Consider the following 20,548-nt stretch of genomic DNA (forward strand, 5'->3'; position numbering starts at 1 on the left):
TCTCCACCTCCTGGGCTCAAGTGATCCTCCCACTGCAGCCTCCTGAGTAACTGGAACCATAGGCACGTGCCAGCATTCCCGACAAATTTTTTGTGTTTTTGGTAGAGATGGGGTTTCACAATGTTGCCCAGGCTGGTCTCAAACTCCTGAGCTCAAGTGATCCACTCAGCATAGCCTCCCAAAGTGCTGGGATTACAGGTATTATGAGCCACCACGCCCGGCCGTATTTTCCCATTTTATAGATGAGAAGGTTAAAATGCACATCTCGAATTAGTGAGTCAAGTTGAAGACCCAGGCCTTCTGATATAACTGCTTTTTTTTTTTTTGTCATGAGATCACACATTTTAAAATTTGGTTCTTGAATAATATCTTTTCAAAAATACTTACCTTTACTCCAGCTTCTTTTTTAAAAGAATTTGAGGTGAGATTCTAAAGTATAAGCTATACTTAAGCATGGGAGTGCTCATAAATTATGTTTCATGTATGTGGAACCTCTTGACATTCAGCATAGGCATTTAGCCACAGTGAATGAGCTGTTAGTTCCTGGGTGTGCCTTCTTCCAGAAGACACTGGCAGGGTTCAGGCAGCATTATCTTATGAGCATGTAGTGTGTGATTTGTAGAATAAATAGGTTAAAGATCTTTTTTATTTCAATAAAAATGACTATTTAATTCTGCTGATTCCCATTTCCTCCTGATTATTTCATAAAAGCAGCTTCCAGTTCTGAATAGCTTGTAATTACTTACTAGTTCTTAAATACTGTTCCCAGAATCACTTGGGTGGCTTAAAAAAAAAAAAAAAGCACATTTCTGGGCTCCAAGCCAAACCTATAGAAGCAGACTCTGGGACGCATGAAAGCTCTTCAGTTGACATGGATGTCCACCAATGATGGGTTAGTTTTAGAGGCCCCAGTACATTCGGTGGCCTCCTTCCCTAACTGCCCTCTCCCCTGAAAAAAGCAGCAGGTGGGTAACATAGCCCAATGGAATAAAGGTATTATTTTGAAATTGCCATTTTATCGATCCCTGAACCAAAGTCACTAACTAGAGGAAGAGAACAGGCATGTTTGTGGCTAAAAGGAAGGATGCATTGTAGTTCATCCTGAGTATGTATCTGCTATGTTTTTGCAGCATTGGGCTCTAATGGAAGAGCTAAATCGCAGCAAGAAGGACTTTGAAGCAATCATTCAAGCCAAGAACAAAGAATTAGAGCAGACCAAGGTACTGGAAAGAAGATGGAAGTTTAGAATTTGGTTAGTGCATGCAACTCAGCATTTTCAACAGTGTAAGGGTTGCTATGGAGAATGAAGAGAGAAATCATGGCTGCTCCTTGCCTCTGGGGAAATAATCTATAAGATTATAGAGGTCTATAGAAGATTCTGCCTGTCAGACAACATCTATTTCCTTCCCTTGTTCAGAAGCAAAATGCTAGGAATAAGGCACTTGCATCCTGCATTCTAGTCCTTTGTCTATGGTGGGTACTCCTTCAGGGTGTGTCACTGATACAGACTGAGGAATATTGTAGTCAAGAAATAGTTCCTCCTGAACTATGTAATTTGAATTACATAAAGTGAAGTGAATTACTTAATGCAATTCCTTCCTATGTCAAATCAGGAGAACTCTTGAATTAGGGGTTATAAACTTAAATGCCCACCAGGGCCAGACTGGTAATCTAAGTGAGTGAAGTGGCCTGAATGTGAGAACACAGTAGGGAGCTGTGTGGGCTATGGTTCATTGGATGGGGTATTTGCCCACACCCCCATCCCAGGAGGCAACTCTTCTCTGCTCAGCCAATTGTTGCCGTCCAGAAGTGCAGGCCCAGTGTTGTCAGATCTTCTGATTTTTCCACAGCAGATGAAAGTCCAAATGTTTAAGTGAAATATCCCAAATTTTAAATATTGGCAACAACTTCAGCTTTTTGTGTGTGTTTTCTTTAATGTGAAGGCCAAATTAAACAAGTCTGCAGGGTGGATCCAGTCCACAGGCCACCAATTTGCAACCTCTGACCTGACATTAATACCTGAGTCTGACTGCATCTCTCATCCCACCCCCTCCATGTACAGACCTAGAGCTGAAGGAGGGACTTTAGTTGGTTTGATTTCCTGTTTAAATCACATAATACCTTCCTCTTCAACCTCCAAGAAACTACCACATCTTTTTAAACCCAGTGATTCATAAGTTCTCAGGGAATTTGACTATAGTTAAGGGGGTCCAGACTTTCTTCACTGCCCTGAGCAGTCTGCCAGTCTGCTTTGAGTGGAAAAGAAAACAAAAAGATGAAAAATGAGCCGGCCACTCAAATATACCTCAAATGGCCTATCCTGTCCCCCTCAGGGGCTCTTAATGCTTTCTGTTTTGGGGGTGAAGTGCTAAAATAAATGTCTGCTTCAAGAGAGCATACCTAGGATCCTCCTTAAAAAGCGTGTTCACCCGCAGTCTGACCTCTTGGGGAAAGCCGGGGAGATGGTACTGCAGGCCTCTGCAGGCGTGGGAAGTGGCAGGTATCATAGAGCATGGAGCCTGAAGGTAATTCAAGAGGCCTTTCTCCAGCCTTCTGCCTCCAGAGGTGTGCCTTACTTTATAGAAAAGGCAGCTGCAAAGAACACTTTAACTTTATAACTAATTCAAGTTTCCTGCCTCTCTGGACTATTCATGCCTCTTTTCTTGTCCAGTGAGTTTTTCATTATTTGGGATGATCTTATGTAACGTCTGAACTACGGCTTGCTATAAACTACTTAATGTCCCATCTGGTCTTGGGTGGTTGGTGTGGTTAGTATACCACCTGCATTTTTCTCATTTGACTAATTTTGGGGAAGGAGACAGAAACTGCAATGCAAATACTGAAAAAGTGGTGTTTTAGTCCATTCAGGCTACTACAAAAAAGACCCATAAACTGCATAGCTTACAAACAACAGAAATTTATTTCTCACAGTACTGGAGGTTGGGAAATCCAAGATCAAGATACTGGCATATTTGGTGTCTGGTGAGGGCTATCTTCTGTTTCATAGATAGAGTCTTGCTGTGTCCCTACATGGTAGAAGGGGCACACGAGCTCTCCTTGGGCCCCTTTTATAAAGGCCACTAACCCGATTTATGAGCATGGAGCCCTCATGACCTAGTCACCTCCCAAAGGCCCCACCTCTTAATACCATCACATTTGAAAATAAGTGTCAACATGGGAATTTGGGAGGAAGCACAAACATTCACACCATAGCAAGTAGGGAGAGGAAAGAAAGAAGGTTAGTGCTCTGCATTAGAAAACAATTATTAACAATAACCCTTAGGGAAAGTGTTCTTAATGTTGCTATACCAGAATGAATCATTCATTAAGACTGAATCCTCTTCTAAATAATTAACCCTGCTCCCTGTCCCCTTTTGCGTTTTTGTTGGTTATCTGAATGACAGGTAGGATTGTGTGTCTTGCAGGAAGAGAAGGAGAAGGTACAAGCACAGAAGGAAGAAGTTCTCAGCCACATGAATGATGTGCTAGAGAATGAGCTCCAATGTATTATTTGTTCAGAATACTTCATTGAGGTAATGAAGTTGCTCACCCCTTCTTTTTTTTTTTTTTTTTTTTTTTTTTTTTGAGAGAGTCTTACTCTGTCACCCAGGCTGGAGTGCAGTGCTGCGATCTTGGCTCACTGCAACCCCCACTTCCCGGGCTCAAGCAGTTCTTGTGCCTCAGCCTCCTGAGTAGCTGGGATTACAGGCACATGCCACCACGCCTGGCTAAATTTTAGTATTTTTAGTAGACATGGGGTTTTGCCATGTTGGCCAGGCTGGTCTCGAATTCCTGACCTCAGGTGATCTGCCCACCTCGGCCTCCCAAAGTGCTGGGATTACAGGTGTGAGTCACCACACCTGGCTGACCCCTTCTTATTCTCCCAACCCTGAATGGAGCCTGGGCTGTACAGGCTGCTTCTACTATAGGGGAACATTCTGAAGAGATTTTCTTCCAGGAACTTATAACTATTTGATTTCAAAGTGACCCCTAGAGATGACCATTTCTCATTTGTTTTTATAATCTTCTTTCCCTTCACTGTCCTTTTTTGGCATTTCATCTGTTCTTAAATGTTTATTTGGTATGATTAACATTTTTAGCTGCAGTGAAGCCTTTATCTCTTTGTTGTTGAGGGGAAAACAGGGCCAAATTAGATTTTTGAAGTATCAGAATAAAGCTGCTCAGTAAAAGCTATTCTTTCTTTACTCTGAATGGGCCCAATGCTGAGAATATGCTTATAGTGCAGCCTTTTAAACGAGGGGGTAAACGCCATTAAAATGTGGTCACTTTGGGAATTCAGGGCCCAAGTTGAGTATATTTCAGGGACTCTGAGGCTCCTTATGGAAACTTGAAACCTCTAACATTTGTTAGCCTATCATATTTTTGCACTGGCTTATTTATTTATTTAACAAATTCTGCCATTTATGACCAGTTCACCTTAGACCACAAGTGTTAAACTCAAGTTACTAAATGACAGTGCTTTTCAGACTCCTTTAAAAAGAAGGCCAGGCGCAGTGGCTCACACCTGTAATCCCAGCATTTTGGGAGGCCGAGTGCAGGAGGATCACTTGAGGTAAGGAGTTCGAGACCAGACTGGCCAACATGGTGAAACCCCATCTCTACTAAAAATACAAAAATCCCAGGGGTGGTGGTGTGTGCATGTAGTCCCAGCTAGTTGGGAGGCTGAGGCAGGAGAATCACTTCAATTTGGGAGGCGGAGCCTACAGTGAGCCGAGATCACACCATTGTACTCCAGTCTGGGCAACAGAGCAAGGCAGAAGAAAAAGAAGGCTGAGGCAGGAGAATGGCATGAACCTGGGAGGTGGAGCTTGCAGTGAGCCGAGATCGCGCCTCTGCACTCCAGCCTGGGCGACAGAGCGAGACTCCGTCTCAAAAAAGAAAAAAAAAAAGAAAAAAAAAATGTAGGCCAGTTGCAATGGCTCATGCCTATAATCCGAGCACTTTGGGAGGCCAAGGTGGGCGGATCACCTGAGGTCAAGAGTTCAAGATCAGCCTGGTCAACATGGCAAAACCCCATCTCTATTAATAATAGAAAAATTAGCTGGGCATGGTGATGTGTACCTGTAATCCCAGCTACTCAGGAGGCTGAGGCAGGAGAATTGCTTGAACCCAGGGGGCGGAGGTTGCAGTGAAGTGATATCATACCACTGCACTCCAGCCTGGGTGACAGAGTGAGACTCCGTCTCAAAAAAAAAAAAAAAAGGGAAAGCACATATATGCACAGCTTTCTTTACTCAGGTGATCTTTAGGGAGGTTGGGTCTGTTAGCCTCTTGAAAAATCTCTCCTAGGCAGACCTTTTTCTTTTGCTGTGGGTCCACTTAGACTTCAGATCGTAACTTCCCCCATAATTTCTAGTCATCTGATTCTCTACTTTGGAGAAGCTCTGTGTTGTTTTGACAAGGCTTATGGACTCTAGAAGAGGAAGACAAGAAACGGGTTGAAATAAATGATGAGTTAGCCAACCTGGAGCATCCGCAGAGACATATAAGATGTAAACAACTTGACCTGTGTTTTGTTTACAGAATACCTTCTTATCTACTTTACTGGTTACCTCTTAAAATCAGTCTCAGAAATATGTTTTATTTAATTTATTTGTTTATTTTTGAGACAGAGTCTCGCTGTGTCACCCAGGCTGGGTTGCAGTGGTGTGATCTTGGCTCACTGCAACCTCCACCTCCTGGATTCAAGTGATCCTGCCTCAGCCTCCCGAGCAGCTGGGACTACAGGCACCCACCACCATGCCCGGCTAATTTTTTTATATTTTTTGTAGAGATGGGATTTCATCATGTTGGCCAGGCTGGTCTCGAACTCTGACCTCAGGTGATCTGCCCACCTCAGCCTCCCAAAGTGCTGGGATACAGTAAGCCTCAGATGTTTCATTTTTATCACATAGGTTTTCAGTACTGTTTATGAAAGCTTGTCTTATGTAATAAACACAATGTTTCCTAGCTTCTGTGCTCAACTTGGCATTTAAAAAATACGTAATATCAGTGTTATTTTGCACTGTTATCCTAAGAGCAGGAATGAGCACTTTTGAGCATAAGATACAAGAGCCTTGTATCTTAGGAGATGTACATAAACAAAAGTAACAAAGAGAAAGGTTTGTATTCTCCAGAGTGAAAAGGGCTCTGGCAGAAATTGACCAGAGGGATTACTCAGAGGAGCCCCACAAATACAGGCTTCCTTTTGCTTTCTCTCTTCATTGGCACATTTACTTAGATATTCAGGCATTGTCAATAAACCCATTATATTTTTACTTTTTAGTTTCTTTTTTTTTGCCCAGCATTTTTAGTTGCCTTCTCTATTATTTTACTTTTTCAGTTTTAGAGATGATATCATATAATTCTCTATACTTAAAATTTAGTATGTGTTCTCTTTCATATGTTAATTAGCAAGACATAAATTTGTTTTTCTTTTTGAAAAATTTGTTTTACAAAAGCGTCAGATTGGCAGAAACTAATAATATTTATTGTTTGTTTTTGTTTGTTTGTTAGTTTTTTCCAGGCAGTGTCTCACTCTGTCGCCCACGCTAGAGTGCAATGACGCCGTCATGGCTCACTGCAGTTTCTAGCTCCCGGGCTGAAGTGATCCTCCCACCCCAGCCTCCTGAGTAGCTGGGGCTACAGACTGTGCCACCATGCCCGGCTATTTTTTTTTTTTTTTGGTAGAGATGGGATTTCACCATGTCTCAGGCTGGTCTTGAATTCCTGGCTCAAGCAGTCCACCTTCTTCAGCTCCCCAAGTGCTAGGATTACAGGTGTAAGCATTCACACACTTATTAGTCCTACTCATATCCAGTAACATTTTGTTTGCAAGGTAGCCAACCCACACTGGGAGCGTGGTCTGAGTTGGTGGACTGAAACAGACAAATCCCTTAACTTTGAGAAAATAAAAGAATTGTCTAACATAAAGCTTAAAATTTCCCAACCCTAAGAACGATTTTTTTTTTTTTTTTAAAAAGACAGAGTCTCCCTCTGTCACTCAGGCCAGACTGCAGTGGCGTGATTTTTGTCTCACTGCAACCTCCACCTCCTGGGTTCAAGAAATTCTCGTGCCTCAGCCACCCGAGTAGCTGGGATTAGAGGTGTGTACCACCATGACTGGCTAATTTTCATATTTTTAGTAGAGACGAGGTTTTACCATGTTGTCCAGGCTGGTCTCGAACTCCTGACCTCAGGTGACCCACCCACCTCGGCCTTGCAGAGTGCCAGGATTATAGGCATGAGCCATCACGCCTGGCCCAACCCCAAGAATGATTCTGATACTCTTTGTAAGCCCTCAAGATGGGATTGTGGTTGATTTTCCATTTGGCCTTTGAAATTCACTCCTGACCTAACTTTGAGATCAGAAGCATCCTGAGAAAGTAAGCATGAAAGTTCTGATATGTGTGTTCACATTCCTGTTGTAGGCTGTCACCTTGAACTGTGCCCACAGTTTCTGCTCCTACTGTATCAATGAATGGATGAAGCGGAAGATAGAATGCCCCATTTGTCGGAAGGACATTGAGTCCAAAACGTACTCTTTGGTTCTGGACAATTGCATTAATAAGATGGTAAATAATCTGAGCTCAGAAGTGAAAGAACGACGAATTGTTCTCATTAGGGAACGAAAAGGTGAGTGGGTGTGAGAATCCCTACCCCTCAAGAAAGGACTTATTTACTTCCAAACTTCAACAAATTTTTTTGGAAAGAGTTAGATAAACAATTCTTGAACTAGGGAAGAGGTGGAATAAATGGGGAGGAGTAAAAGGAGTTAAAGAGAGTCTGTGAGAGGAAGAGTTGAGATAGAATTAACCTCAACTGTTATTTGAGCAGCAGGGAAGTGGGAGGCTAAGCATGTGTGCCTTGGTTGTGGGGGTAAAATAAAGATGTGATTTTAAAAAACACACACAGTCAGACGTTTTGCTGTACCAATCACTAGATGGTGCTGTTGTCAAGACACTTCCGTTGCTGTCCAGGTGTTGAAAAAACCTTGAGTATACAGTGAGTTATAAATAGGATAGTAGGGCCAGGAATCTGATGCTGACTTGCAAGCAGCTGTGGTTTGAAACTGGCCCTCGGTTGGTCAGCCAGAATGGAGGCCGCAGGCTTGTCACAGAGGCGGAGCAGGACATGTGTCTGTGCCTGTTATGCCCAAGGAATACATTCTGACCTGTGGGAGGGCAGAGCGGCCTTTGAAAGTTGGCTCTTTGGAACTGAAGTTTTACCACTTTACTAACAGCTGTATGCTACTGGGTTTTGTGCCTAAATGTAAGCCCCCACAGAATTTCACCTCCAAGAGCTACTTGATTCTGGCAGAATCCCATTGTTCTTCCTTTTCACCTCCCATCACTCCATAAGCATTTATAGGAATACTACACTAGGCCTCAAGAGAAAAAGATAAATAAGACATTATCTCATCCCTTACAGCATGAACAGTCTGGCTGAGGAGATAGAAAGGCAAATAGATAGTGTGATGAGTTCCTTATCGGGGTGCTATGAAACTTCAAAGGAGGGGACACATCTGATTTGGCCTGGGGAGGTGCAGGTATGGGAGAAAGCTTCATCAAGGAAATGACATTTGAATGAGCCTTAAAGGTTCCCTAGGCAGTTAGCTTTCTAAGCGGAGACAGTAGCACAAGCAAAACACAGAGGCATGAGAAGCAGTGACCTGCCCTGCCCCAGTTCCCAGTGTGGCCCATACGAGACATAATATTCACATGATGCCAAGGCTTAGAAAGTATCTATGGAGGCTTTGCGAATGTTTTTTCTTCCCTCTTTCCCTTTTTGAGAGGAGCAGTGATCTGGGAACCCGGATCTGGCCAAGATCAGGTTGTGGCCTTTGAACTGAAGTCTGCTGAATCGGGGGATGGGGTTGGAGGCAGACCTAGGGACATCCATGGGCTTTCTTCGCCCAGTCTACCACCTGAGTTCCTTCTCTGCAATCTAAGCATGGTAAATGGCTTCACAAAACATCAGGGAAAGAAAAGGCTGGGCACGGTGGCTCACACCTCTAATCCCAGCACTTTGGGCGGCCAAGGTGGGTGAATCATGAGGTCAGGAGTTCGAGACCAGCCTGGTCAACATGGTGGAAGCCCATCTCCACTAAAAATACAAAAAGTAGCTGGGTGTGGTGGCACACACCAGTAGTCGAAGCTATGTGGGAGGCTGAGGCAAGAGAATCGTTTGAACCTGGGAGGCAGAGGTTGCAGTGAGCCGAGGTTGCACCACTGCACTCCAGCCTGGATGACAGAGCAAGATTCTATCTCAAAAAAAAAAAAAAAAGGAAAGAAGGGCCTTGGGCCCTGTGTCCTAAGTTTACGTCTGACTCCTATTACACAGAGTTAATTCTGCAGAGTAATAACAGATACCGTTTTTCTCTCCAAAGGCTAAAGAGGGTGTCTCTCACTTTTTTGGTAACACTAGGGGGCTACACAGTAAAATGAGTCAGCTTCCCTGTTAAATGCATTGGCTGGGAGCAGTTCTGGCACCCATCTTGGTTTCTGTAGTTATCACACCGAATGCAGCTTTGAAGTTTTCTCTAGAGACAGACAGGTTTTCTGAGACTTGATTTGGGGAAAGACATGCCAGAGCTATCAACAGCTTCACTGGGTTTAGAGAAAATTCTCGGTTTAAATACCAACCTTCCTTCCATATTCCAGGGCCAATTGAAAGCTGGTTTAATCCCTGTTGCATGGGAATTTTTAAAAAGGACCAAATTTAGGATCTGGGAACTAGGATTGGCAAGCTTATAATTGTCAGAGTCCTAACACTGCAGGCCCTGGAGCAGGAATTGCTCTTCTCAATTCAGAGGAGACCTGCCTGCCTGTGGCAGCAGGGGGTTGCCCATGCAGACATGCCTGTATTCTGATTTCACCAAGAGCAGCCTCACTTCTAGGCCTCCTGGGCTGGTTATTGAAGTTTCATATGTCAGTGGGAGGAGTAGAGTCTCATGACTGATTAGCCATTGATCTCTTGTGTGAGACCAGAGGAGAGGAAGAGGATGGGAATGTTAGGATGCTGGATCCTGAGTTGGAGGTGGATGCTCTGGAGCTAGGACAGATAACAGACTGTCCTGTATCATGAGTCACTGTGGCTCTCTGGGATATTGACATGAGACTTTTTCTGAATGGAAAAGTTTTTTTGAAATCCCCTATAGATGATCTCCCTCTGGAGCTGGTGAGGTGAGAGAGCAGTCTTATGTCAGCTGCTCCCCTCCCGTTTCTTTCGTTCTCATTCAATGTTAGTTGGTTGACGAGAGTGTTAAAACTCTTATGTTTTGCTTTTCCTAGCAGTTTCTTTGGGTTGTACTCAGAAAATAACAAGCGATGTAGAAATAAAATCTCCTTGGTCCTTTAGAACAGTGATTTTCAACCAAGGGGCTTTTTCAAACTACATTCCTTAGCTGCCTTGCTACTTTTTTTTTTTTTTTTTTTGAGATGGAGTCTTGCCTTGTTGCCCAGGCTGAAAGGCTGAAGTTTAATGGCACGATTTTGGCTTACTGCAACCTTCCCCTTCCGGGTTTAAGTGATTCTCCTCCCTCAGCCTCCTGGGTAGCTGGGATTACAGGTGCACACCACCATAGTCAGCTAATTTTTGCATTTTTGGTAGAGACGGGGTTTTACTATGTTGGTCAGGCTGGTCTCCAACTCCTGACCTCAGGTGATGTGCCTTGCTCATCCTCTCAAAGTGCTAGGATTACAGGCGTGAGCCACTGCGCCTGGCCCCTGGCTACTATAATAGTGAATTGCGGCTACTAGTGAGAGTGTGCCATGGCCTTCACATGTGCTGAGGTGGGGAGAGTCGTTTGTGAACTATTGTGTAAATCTGTGACACAAAGTCCCCTCCAGAGGTTGGGGGTGTCTGTATCTCTTGAAAGCTTCCTGTAGGCTAAGTAGGGGGTGGTCCCAACATAGGACAGGAGAAACTGGCAAAACCCAGGCTCTGAAGAGTATCTGTCAGCCCACCTGTAAGGCTTTCCCTGATATTGCCCATCCTCCTTTGCTGAAAGACAGCCTTTTAAAGGGATTTTTGAGGGAGTGGCAGCAGTAATCCTCTCTCTTCCAGAGAGAGTACTTGTTAGCAGGTAGTTGTAACCTACTCAGTTCTGTCCCTGGAGAATCAGGGTCATTTGCATGAAGTCAGCATTTCTGCCTGCCTTGTATAAGACAGTGTTTGTCTAAGAGAAAATGGATCGTGGCAAGGTCAGGATGAGGCAGAAGTGTCCACATGCTTGTACTCAAATAGTATATAACACTGTATTCTTAAGATTTTTTTTTTTTTTTTTAAGATGGAGTTTCGCTCTTATTGCCCAGGCTGGAGTGCAATGGCGCGATCTCAGCTCACCACAACCTCCGGCTTCCGGGTTCAAACGGTTCTTCTGCCTTAGCCTCTCAAGTAGCTGGGATTACAAACATGCGCCACCACGCCTGGCTAATTTTGTATTTTTAGTAGAGATAGGGCTTCTCCATGTTAGTCAGGCTGGTCTCGAACTCCTGACCTCAGGTGATCCGCCCACCTCTGCCTCTCAAAGTGCTGGGATTACAGGCGTGAGCCACCACGTCTGGCTCTTAAGATTTTTTTACTTTAAACAATGTATGCAGGCTGGGCACTGTGGCTCACGGCTGTAATCCCAGCACTTTGGGAGGCTGAGGGGAGCCAGATCACAAGGTCAGGAGTTTGAGACCAGCCTGACTAATATGGTGAACCCCATCTCTACTAAAAATACAAAAATTAGCTGGGCGTGGTGGTCCACACCTGTAATCCCAGCTACTCAGGAGGCTGAGTCAGGAGAATTGCTTGAACCTGGGAGGCGGAGGTTGCAGTGAGCCAAAATCACGCTACTGCACTCCAGCCTGGGCAACAGAGCGAGACTTCGTCTCAAAAAAAAAAAAAAAAAAAAAAAAAAAAAGAAAAAGTATGCTTTGCAAAATTGTAATGGGATGGAACATTATCAGACTTGTTACTAGAAGCTTTTTAATTTCTCTCTCACCACTTCCCTATTCATCCCCCCTTTTTTTTCCTTCTCTTCTTCTTTTGTGTCCTGGTATCCTTCCTTGTCATCAAGGTGTGGTTTTTCCTCTGTTGAATTTCTTTCCTTTGTCATCCTTTTTTTTTTTTTTTTTTTTTGAGGCGGAGTTTCGCTCTGTCTCCCAGGCTGGAGTACAGTGGCCGGATCTCAGCTCACTGCAAGCTCCGCCTCCCGGGTTTACGCCATTCTCCTGCCTCAGCCTCCCGAGTTGCTGGGACTACAGGCGCCCGCCACCTCACCCGGCTAGTTTTTTTTGTATTTTTTAGTAGAGACGGGGTTTCACCATGTTAGCCAGGATGGTCTCGATCTCCTGACCTCGTGATCCGCCCGTCTCGGCCTCCCAAAGTGCTGGGATTACAGGCTTGAGCCACCGCGCCCGGCCTGTCATCCTTTTGTTTTGTTTTGTTTTTCTTGAAAAAGGCTGGCGTGCAGTGGCGTGATCACAGCTCACTGTAGCCTTGGCCTTCGGGCTCAGGTAATCCTCTTACCTCAGCCTCCCAAGTAGCTGGGACCACAGGTGTGTGCCACCACACCCAGCTAATTTTTTGTATTTTTTGTAGAGATAGGGTTTCACCATGTTGCCCAGGCTGATCTCGAACTCCTGAGCTTGAGCAATCCACCTGCCTCAGCCTCCCAAAGTGCCAGGATTACAGGTGTGAGCCACTGCGCCTGGTCTAATTTTTTTTTCCCCCTATCACTCTTATTGACACCTCAGAATACACAGTTTGAAATGACAAGGGCATCATAGGAACTATTCACCTAATGAAACTTAGTAGAGGTCTGCTGTGGGATTAATTGGACCTTATGGAGTAGCAACCTAGGAAGTCCTAGAACCTTGACTTCCTTATTGTCTCTGTAATGCTTGTGATTTCCAAATGGTCCTTCCATCTGGAGGTCAGAAGGCTGTTCTCTGACTTCGTGCTCTGTGGTAGAGTGTCTTCTCCCTTTCACCAAAAGCTACTACCGTCTTGCAGGCACCCAGAAAAGTTTTCACAGTTTAGGAGAGTGGCCTTCCTAGATGCTATTAATCATCTTTCAGTGCACCCTAAATGTATGGAAGATTGAGTTTGACGGAACCATGCATGCCCTGGTTGAGAGATCCAGGGCTGACTTTGACTGCTGGGCTATGACAGCTTTAAATACACCCTGAAGAGTCCAGTGCAGGAGAGTCAGTGACTCCAGTGAGCCCTGCACCATGTTGTACTGAAAGTGAAAATCAGTGCTTGCTGGCCATGGTGGGATCCCATTGCTGCTGGAGGCTGCAGCCCAGCTGTCAGCCCACCAGCCTAGGGCTGGGAAAAGGGCCTGGAGATGGAACATGAGCAGTTCTGGCCATCTCTGGTGTTTAGCAGGAGACACTTCAGATTGTTCATTGCTATTTCCCACAGTAAAATTTTCTCCTGCCCTTTTTTGATTTTTAGTGATAATACAGTTATTTTTGGCCCTCTAAAAAATGGATCCTCCTTCCCTCCTAACATGTAATTTTATGATTTTTCATACCTACTTCCAGGAATGTCTATTGTAGGAGACTACCTGTGCAAATATAGAGTAGCATCATTAACCAAAGCAACTTTTCTTTGAGTTTCTTGGTTAACCCTAGATGAACACTGAGTATTTTTAGAGCAAGCTCAAATAAGTTGATATTCTATGAACTAATCATAGAGAGTGTCTGATTATACCTCATCAGCTGGATATATATTCTGTCCAACTGCCTACTGCTATGGTTCTTGATATAACCAGACATGCTCCTTTTCCTGGCTAGGGCTTCTACTTCAATTACTTTCTGTACCCTGGAGAGTTTGGACTGCTTTTACCCTTGTCTTGTTAAACTTGAACCAGAACCAACCCCAAAGAAAATCTCTTCCTTGCTTCCTTTCTTCTGGGTCTTTCCTTTTTTTTCCTGTCGCCCAGGCTGAGTGCAGTGGCATGATCTCAGCTTACTTACTGCAAACCTCCACCTCCTGGGCTCAAGCATCCTCCTACCTCAGCCTCCCTAGTAGCTGGGACTACAGGTGTGCACCACCATGCCTGGCTAATTTTTTGTATTTTCTGTAGAGATGGGGTTTCACTATGTCGCCTGGGCTGGTCTCGAACTCCTGTGCTCATTGAATCAGCCCTCAGCTTCCCACAGTGCTGGGGTTATAGGCATGAGCCACCATGCCCAGTCATGGGTCTTTCCTTTTTCTTAGCTCCTACTAAATGCTAAGTGCTTGGGGATAAAAGCAAAGAGGGCATGTGCAACCTCTCCCCTCATGGAACTTTTGCTCTAAGTGCAGGCCCTAGGCTCCTTATAGTAAAATCCTACAATATGAGAAATAAAGGGTGCTGAGTCAAGGAAAGTCTTCCCTGAGTCAGTGAAGGACATGGAGTGTATCTTTTAGGTGGAAGGACAAGAAGCAAAAGCAAGGGGTTTTTAGGGGCTGAGAGAAGTACAGAGTGCTGGAGAGAATATTGAGCATTCAGCCTGGAAAAGTAGGCAGGACTGGGTCATGAAGGGTGTTACAGACATGTTGCAGAGTTAGTCTAGGGGCAGGGGGAAACTATCAGAAGTGGAGATCTGACTGTTGATGTTTGTGTTTTTCTGGATAGGTTAGTCTGGCTGTAGTGAAGAGACAGAAACAAGAATAAAGGCAGTAATCATGGCCAGCGATGATGGTGGCTAGGCTAGAGAAGTAGCAGCAGGGATGGCCAGAGTGGATAGATTCAAGAGGTAGTTAAGGAGGTAGAATCCATAGGTCTCGGCCGGGCGCGGTGGCTCAAGCCTGTAATCCCAGCACTTTGGGAGGCCAAGATGGGCAGATCACGAGGTCAGGAGATCGAGACCATCCTGGCTAACACAGTGAAACCCTTTCTCTACTAAAAAATACAAAAAACTAGCCGGGCGAGGTGACGGGCGCCTGTAGTCCCAGCTACTTGGGAGGCTAAGGCAGGAGAATGGCGTGAACCCGGGAGGCGGAGCTTGCAGTGAGCTGAGATCCGGCCACTGCACTCCAGCCTACGCGACAGAGCGAGACTCCGTCTCAAAAAAAAAAAAAAAAAAAAAAAAGAATTCACAGGTCTGTGGGACTGATGTGCTGTGGGGAGTACAGGGGAGCTCAGATCATGTCCAGGTTTCTTTCTATTAGGGGCACCTGAGTTGATGATGATGCATTTACTAAAATAGGAACAGTTGGGGCAGACAAATTTAGTTCTCAACTGAAAAGTTTAAGGCACCTGAGGACATCAGTGGAGCTGTTCAGTGGGTATATGAATGTGTGGATCTGGAGCCTGAAGGACAGGCCAAGTTGAGTTCCTAGGTTTGGGGTTCATGAGCCATGGAAGTGGATGAACCACTGTTACCCTCTCTGTGGTATTAAGAGCCAAAAGGCAAGTTCTTAGCCATGAGAAACACCAACATTAGGGGATGAGTAGTAGAAGAGGGGCCTACAGGACAGTCTGATGAATGGTCAAAAAGAGAGAGATGGAAAAATAGGTATGTGGGGCAGGCAACAAATGACACTAGAGCTGGTACACGGCTGTCCTCACAGCTACTTGGGAGACGGAGGTGAGAGGATCACTTGATGCCAGGAGTTCAAGACCAGCCTGGGCAACACAGTGAGACCCCCCATCTCAAAAAAAAAAAAAATTAGGCATGGTGGCACATGCCTGTGGTCCTGCCTACTCAGGAGGCTGAGGCTGGAGCATCCCTTGAACCCAGGAGTTTAAGTCTCCAGTAAGCTGCGACTGTGCCATTGTACTCCAGCCTGGGCAAAAGAGCCAGACCCCATCTCTTTAAAAAAAAAAAAAAAAGACATTACATGGTGTCCTTTGAGCCTTCCTGGCCACACTGTTGTCTATGGTAGACCCCCGTCATTACATTCTAGACATTGCCCTATTATTTCTTTGAAAGCATTTACCAGATTGAAATAATATTTGTTAATGTACTCTTGCCTCTAGATTTCTAAACTCCTTGAGGGCAGGAATTTTATCTTACTCCTTGTAGTATTCTCAGGGCATTGAAGAGTGTTTGGCACATGGTAGCTCTTCAGTAAATACGTGTTTATGAAGAGTTATAAAGTGAGAAGTCCATATATGAAATGCTGCCGAGACATTAAACAAGATAAGGATGAAAAATTGCCCATTGAGTGTGCAGGCATGTGGGATATCAGTGACTTTATCTAGTATAAGTCGTGGGGGATGGTGGAGTCAGAAGTCAGTTTACAGTGATTGGGGAGTGAGTATGAGATGAGGGAGTACAGAAAGAATAGACAACTTCTTCACAACATTTGGCTGTGACTAAGATGGTGAGGACCACCACCAAAAGAAGGCTGTATTTGGAGGACGAAGTAGGGTGAAATGGAGTTTTTGTTGTTTTTTAAAGACGTGATTCAAGCATGTTCAATTGCTGATTGAAAGGAGCCTGTAGAGAAGGGCATGCCGGAAAACCAAGATAGCGGATAGGGTATGATTCTTTGGAAGGCAGGGGAAGACAGGGAGTGCAGAGCTCAGAAAGGAATTAGTCTTTAAGAGTAGAAGGGTACATTCTTTGTTTTACAGAAGGAAGAGTTTCATGTGGGAGCTGGGGCAAGGAAGTTTGCTTGGGGGCGTCGAGATAATTTCTTTCTTGTGGCTTCTGTATTCTTCTGTGAGCTAATAGTTGAGACCATTAGCTAAGAGGGAGGGAACCCCTCTTGGTTCTCTCTCTCCAAGGCTGAAGGCATGCCCAGCCCCAAGGCCCACCACCTCAAAGGCTACCCAGAAGTGGGAGACAAATAACTTCTGTAGTCCTTTCAATCCCCTACCAAAGCATTCCAGAATTCAGTCCCAGAGAAAGGGGAAAATTTGCTCGGTGACTTTATTGTGCCTTTGGCATAGGCCAGGATCCCCACCTTTCTGGGATCAAGGAAGCAGAAGCTATTGGAAAAGCCTGGAGGCTAGTAAGTAAATAGCCTTTCTTGTCCCCTTCCTCTTTGGACACAGGAAGAACTCCCGCCTCTCCCTGTCTATTCCTGTATATAATTCATTCCCTCCTTTAACATCCTTTAGCAGATTTATTGAGGGCCAGGTTTGTGCTAGGTACTGTTCTAGATGCTGAGGATGTAAAAAGTGAAAATCTAAGTTAGATGTGATTCATGCTATGGAGAAAAATCAAGCAAGAAGGGGAGAAGAGGTGATGGTGAAAGCCTTGGCAATGCTTAATAGGGTAATCAAGGAAGGCACTTCTGAGCAGGAACTATTGAGGGAAGCTCTGAAGGAGGCGGCCATGCTGCCATGTAGGGAAAGAGGGAATGGTAAGGGGGAGCAAAGAGGCCAGTGCTGGGGAGTGGAGTGAGTGCTGGGGAGTGGGTAGGAGATGAGGAGAGGAAGCTTGGGCAAGATGCAGATTGTGTAGGGCCTTGTAGGCCTTTGAAAGGACTTAGACTTTAACTGTTACTATGAGAGGAATGAGGAACAGGCTTTGAGCGAGAGTAACATGATCTGACTTCTGTTTTCTCAGTTTGCTATGGCTGCTGTGTGAGGAAGAGACAGAGTGGCAAGGCTGGAAGCAGGGAGTCCAGGGAAGGGAAATGCCAGCTCCTCATTTATTTATTTCTCTTCTTTTTCTCCAAAGCAAAGAGATTGTTCTGAAGACCATGCTCTAAGGGCCTTTGAAAGACTGCCAGGCAATGGGAGCCTGAGATGGTCTGGAGCATTCTCTCTAGCCGTGACTCCGCTGCTCTGAAGGTCAACTGAGAAGTCTTGTGGGACAGAGACTGAGTTAGGAAGCCCTCAGTCACTTGCCTTCCACGGTGGCCAGCCCTGCTGCCATCATTGGCTGAAGCACCACCAGGATTCCCGGCACTCAACTGCTTTAGGGTACTTCATAGACTCTGCCTCACTACATGTCGAATGAGTTATTTGAGTTCTCTTTTGTTTTTTTAGTTTGTTGTTGTTGTTACTGTTTTGATACCTCAGAAACACCTCCGTTGACAATTGTTTTGGATAGGTTGGGTGTACCCCGTGGCTGCCTCTGAAGGCGGTGTCTATTTTGAGAGGATGGCTTACCTCTTCTTTGTGAAAATACTATCTCATTTCCTGGAAATAAAATGTAAAACCTGTCAGTTGCTCAGCTGGGCTTTGGTGTATTTACCTTCCTTCCCTTCCTGCTCCCAGACAGTCTCACAAGTAAACACTGGCAGCTCGTAGATTACAACCAAGAAAGTGACTATATCAGATGATAGACTTCAAGTGAATGTCAGCCTAAGAGGCCAAGCCGCAGATCATGGCCACACCAGACGAGCTCTGTTAACCCCCTGATTGTCGTGTTTCCTTTTTATTACAGAGGTGGGTCACTGTTTACCTTGTTTCAGGGGTGGGAAGAACTCCTTTCCTTCAGCTGGCATTTGAATGTTTCCAAATCTATTTTATCCTGCGTCATAAACACACAGGCAATGATTTTATGACAACTTGATGTGCTTTTTTCTTTATTTTTCTTTTAAACTAAAAGTCTCTCTTTGCTCTACCTCTCCTTTATTTTTTATTTTTATTTTTATTTTTGAGACAAGATCTGACTCTGTTGCCCAAGCTGGAATACAGTGGTGTAATCTCAGCTCACTGCAACCTCCACCTCCCAGACTCAAACCATCCTCCCACCTCAACCTTCCGTGTAACTGGGACTACAGGCATATGCCATCACACCCAGCTAATTTTTGTATTTTTTGTAGAGAAGGGGTTTCACCATGTTGGCCAGGCTGGTCTCAAACTCCTGACATCAAATGATCTGTCTGCCTCAGCCTCTCAAAGTGCTGGGATTACAGGCGTGAGCCACTATGCCTGGCCAACCTCCCCTTTTTAAACAGAAAGGAAACTAGTTTTGATGTTTAGGAGATAGAAGGTTAGGGATAACCTATGGCTTCCTTGGTTTCCTGTGATGAGAATGAGAAAAAAATAATGAGAAATTAAAGAATGGTTATTTGAAACTAGGAGCCCTCTACTCGGGTTGTGAAACTCTGCATTACATAATTTAATGATTTGTTTCCCTCTGCCTTCTTACTGCCTATCTAGAGAACCATTCCTTTTTCCACTTTTTTTTTTTTTTTTTTTTTTTTTGTAGAGATGGAATCTTGCTATGTTGACCATGCTGGTCTCAAACTCCTGACCTCAAGCAACCCTCCTGCCTCAGCCTCCCAAGATGCTGGGATTATGTGCAGGAGCTACCATGCTCAGCCAAGAACTGTTCTTTTGTAGTTCTTTATACTCCATGTATTTTCTTTTTTGTTTTTTTGAGATGAAGTCTCGCTTTGTTTCCCAGGCTGGAGTGCAGTGGTGTGATCTTGGCTCACTGCAACCTCTGCCTCCCAGGATCAAGTGATTACATTGAAATACTCAGCCTCCTGAGTAGCTGGGATTACAGGCAAGTGCCACCAAACACAGCTAATTTTTGTATTTTTAGTAGAGATGGGGTTTCACCATGTTGGCCAGACTGGTCTCAAACTCCTGACCTCAAGTGATCCACCTGCCTCGGCCTCTAAAATGCTGGGATTACAGCTGTGAGCCACCACTCCCAGCCTATACCCCATGTATTTTCATAAAAGGTTGGAAACTATTGACTTGCCAACTTTTTAAGGATGGCAGGGATTTTTTCTTTGTTGAATATACTGTGAATTTGAGGATTCTGGAGTCCTTAGTCTTCATTTCCATTCTTCTGCCCATGATTACTGATCGAAATACTGGTAGAATCATGGAGGAAATCAAGTTAAACATGGAAAAATTGCTTTAAAAGTACTTACTATAACCACATCATAACAATTCTGGAAAAATAGAGAACAAAAGGAAAAGATTGTTACCACCTTGATTTAATAACTTCTTGTTTCCCATACATGTGTTTTGTTTATAGATTGCATGGGTATATGTCAATTTTTGTATGTTCTGTCTTTAGTTTACATGTTGTAATTCGTTTTTAGGAGAGTACAGACGTACACTTTTTGAGTAGACAATATGTTCACATAGTTTGAAATAAAAGGTACAAAATGGCATAGAATGAAATGCCTCTCACCCTTTCCCCACAGCGACTACTTCCCACTCAGAGGCAACAGGTATTACAGTTCCTTGTGTATTCTTCCAGAGATCTTCCCTGTCCACACAAGCAAATACACATGTGGTCTTTTTCCTTGTTTTGCACAAATGGTAAACTGTACACTATTCTGTACCTTGCTATTTTCAGATATATGTTGTCAACAGTTCCATGTCAGTAGTTTCCTTTCTTTGTTACAGCTGCCTGTTATTTCATTGTGTATTTGCACTATCATTTACTTTTCCGGCTTATTTTTGATAGAAATCTAGGTTGGTTCAAACCTTTTTACTCTTAAAACAATGCTGCAGTTAACACCCTTGTACATACATCTTTAGAGAAAAGATATTTTAAAAAGAAAATATCTTTTTAAAAATTATTTTATTATGTTTTAATAGAGACTATGTTGCCTAGGCTGGTCTTGAAATTCTGGGCTAAAGCAATCCTACCACCTTGGCCTCCTAAAGTGCTGAGATTACAGGCATGAG

The 20,548-nt window shown here is 44.3% G+C and overlaps 1 protein-coding gene across 4 annotated transcripts in view; it reads left to right on the plus strand.

The window, feature by feature from the left end:
* RNF8 (ring finger protein 8) overlaps positions 1 to 18,108 on the plus strand; it is a 39,399-nt gene extending 21,291 nt beyond the window's left edge. For 2 of the 4 annotated variants that reach the window (XM_050787681.1, XM_050787683.1), the window contains exons 5-8: positions 1,131 to 1,220; positions 3,426 to 3,533; positions 7,431 to 7,635; positions 17,622 to 18,108. In XM_050787681.1, the coding sequence (XP_050643638.1) occupies positions 1,131 to 1,220; positions 3,426 to 3,533; positions 7,431 to 7,635; positions 17,622 to 17,638 (420 nt within the window). In that variant the 3' untranslated portion in view covers positions 17,639 to 18,108. The remainder of the gene's footprint in view (positions 1 to 1,130; positions 1,221 to 3,425; positions 3,534 to 7,430; positions 7,636 to 17,621) is intronic. The other 2 variants (XM_050787685.1, XM_050787682.1) reach the window with 2 other exon arrangements.
* The last annotated feature ends 2,440 nt before the right edge of the window (positions 18,109 to 20,548 follow it).

Source organism: Macaca thibetana, chromosome 4 (genome assembly GCF_024542745.1).
Source record: "Macaca thibetana thibetana isolate TM-01 chromosome 4, ASM2454274v1, whole genome shotgun sequence".
Classification (NCBI taxonomy): Eukaryota; Metazoa; Chordata; class Mammalia; order Primates; family Cercopithecidae; genus Macaca; species Macaca thibetana.